At 39.6% G+C, this 2,201-nt stretch overlaps 1 protein-coding gene across 1 annotated transcript; it reads right to left on the bottom strand.

Moving 5' to 3' along the window:
* Positions 1-701: 701 nt before the first annotated feature.
* On the bottom strand, positions 702-1,600 carry LOC147478062 (uncharacterized). The gene is made up of 2 exons (XM_086586150.1): positions 1,475-1,600; positions 702-1,253 (listed from the first exon to the last, which is right to left on the bottom strand). Exons 1-2 carry the CDS (start codon positions 1,598-1,600, stop codon positions 702-704), a joined length of 678 nt encoding a protein of 225 aa, XP_086442276.1.
* Between the last annotated feature and the right edge of the window lie 601 nt (positions 1,601-2,201).

Below are 2,201 nucleotides of genomic sequence, written 5' to 3'. Positions count from 1 at the left end.
AGGTCGCTCTGTTGTGTCCAAGGGCACCACAACGGTTGCACCTTCTCCTTTGTACTGGCACACCCTCTCCTTTAGAACGTTTCCTCTTTTTTTGGGGCATGCCAGGCATTACCTCATCTGTGGGAGGACGAACCATGATGTTGTAACTTCCCCAATGCCACTGTTCTTTGCCCTTCATCGGTGTCCAATTCTCTTGATAGGTATCCATCATCGTATCCTTTGAGTAGCATGGTAGGTAGAAGTCATATACACAAAACCGACCATCGTCAATGGCCTTCATTGCATGGCTGCAAGGAATACCAACTTGTTGAAAAAAACCACATGTACAACATTTTTTTAGTAGGTCAACTATATCCGTGCGCCCTACACTGGTAACCGAGTATACGTACTCACTAGCCCTTATTGTAGTGAACGAGACTAACATAACGAGAGGAAATGATTACATCCTCAGCTGATTTCGTCAGCTTTGTCTTCAACTTCGAAGCCATGACCCGATAGTCATAAAAGTGCCTCATAATGTTCATTCGAATACCATTTAGCAGAGATGTAATTGGCATAGCTCGCTCAGGCATAATCATCTTATTCCAACTCTCGATATGATTTGTATAACAAATTCCATACCTTCTCATTTCAGCATAGGCAAATGAACACTGTTCCTTCGGAATCTTTATTATTTTTGCGTAACCTTTACTATCACTACACTAAATGCGACACATGATTCTCACAAAGTCAGCTTTATCATAAGTTTCTGCAGCGGCCTTAACTCTCCCTTTGGTGTCTTCTTTGCTAACATTGTTGGAGATATATTGTGCACAAAAGCAATGGTACGCATTTGAAAGAATTTTTGGCACTGCCTGGAGAATGCTTGTATGCCTATATGATAATATAACAAACTTATCTGTAGGACCAACTACAACATCTCTAAGTTTTTGAAGAAACCAATCCCAATGTTCATTATTCTCTTTTGGGCCTACACCAACTGCTATTGGAAAACAATGACTATCTCCATCAACAGAAAGAGCAGTTAGGATGACAGACTTGTATTTGCCCTTCATGAAAGTTCCATCGATCATAATCAACGGACGAAGGCACCTTCTGTAGGCACGAACAATTACGCCATAGCTCACAAACAACCGCTCAAACCTGTGCTCGCTTGTTGTTATTATATCAGTGTGGCAATCTGGATCAATTTTCTTCAGTTCTTTAAAATAAACTGGCAGCATCTGGTATGATTGACTGAAGCTACCCCTTATCTACATCGAAACAAAATACACCAGCTCAGGTTACATATGCCTAATAGTTACACGCCATGACAAATACAAGTTAATCAAAAAGATGATACATGTTCTTCATAGCATACTATAAAGAATAATTTCGTGTACATAGTATACCCTAAACAGAGAATTGTACTAAGACTTTATATATTGCTACTAGTTATCCTAATAGTTGCTGACAGTTACAATAGTACTCTGACCTTTTCTAACGTAATTTCTCTGGCCTTCCATGCAACTTTATATGTCACATCAGTTAGTTGTGACTGTTTCACCTCCAACTGAAGGTTCTTTGCAGTCAGTTCTTCATTGTCCTTAAGCTTGGACATAACAATTTATGAAACCCACTTTGCATCTGCTTGTAAATTTTTAGAAACATTCTTATCTTGTGCACAAGTGTGTGCATCTATAAAAGTTATAACCACCCACATATCAGACCCAGTTGCAGGTTTTGCATACAAATGAAATGGACAGTTAGTTGCCTTACACTTGATTACCAACTTTTGGGAGGTAGTATTGCAACGACGTAAATCAAACATGTGTGCAATTGCATAAGATTTCATGTCTTTCACCATATCATCTCGAGTGGCGTAGTGCTGACCTACTTTAGGGGGTACAAACTTCAACCCCTCATTACAATGATTTACAACCTCACTTTGGTTCGTAGTGGTTTTTGGACTATGAGAACCACACAAAGGATCATATCCTTGACGTAGGTCTTCAGAATTCAGATCTTTAGCACCAATAACCCTAGCATCAACCATTCCCTCCAATTCAAAATCAATCTCACCTTCCTCATCGCCATCATTCATAACTGTTATAGGTGTGTCCCCCCACAAATACTCTTGACTTCGATTTGGAGTCGACCATATATCGCCATCATCATGATCGTATTCTTCAACTTGATCATCTTCATCATCTTCAACTACC

The sequence above is a fragment of the Coptis chinensis genome, chromosome 9, assembly GCF_015680905.1.
Source record: "Coptis chinensis isolate HL-2020 chromosome 9, ASM1568090v1, whole genome shotgun sequence".
Classification (NCBI taxonomy): Eukaryota; Viridiplantae; Streptophyta; class Magnoliopsida; order Ranunculales; family Ranunculaceae; genus Coptis; species Coptis chinensis.
This window is presented reverse-complemented; position numbering and strand designations above follow the sequence as displayed.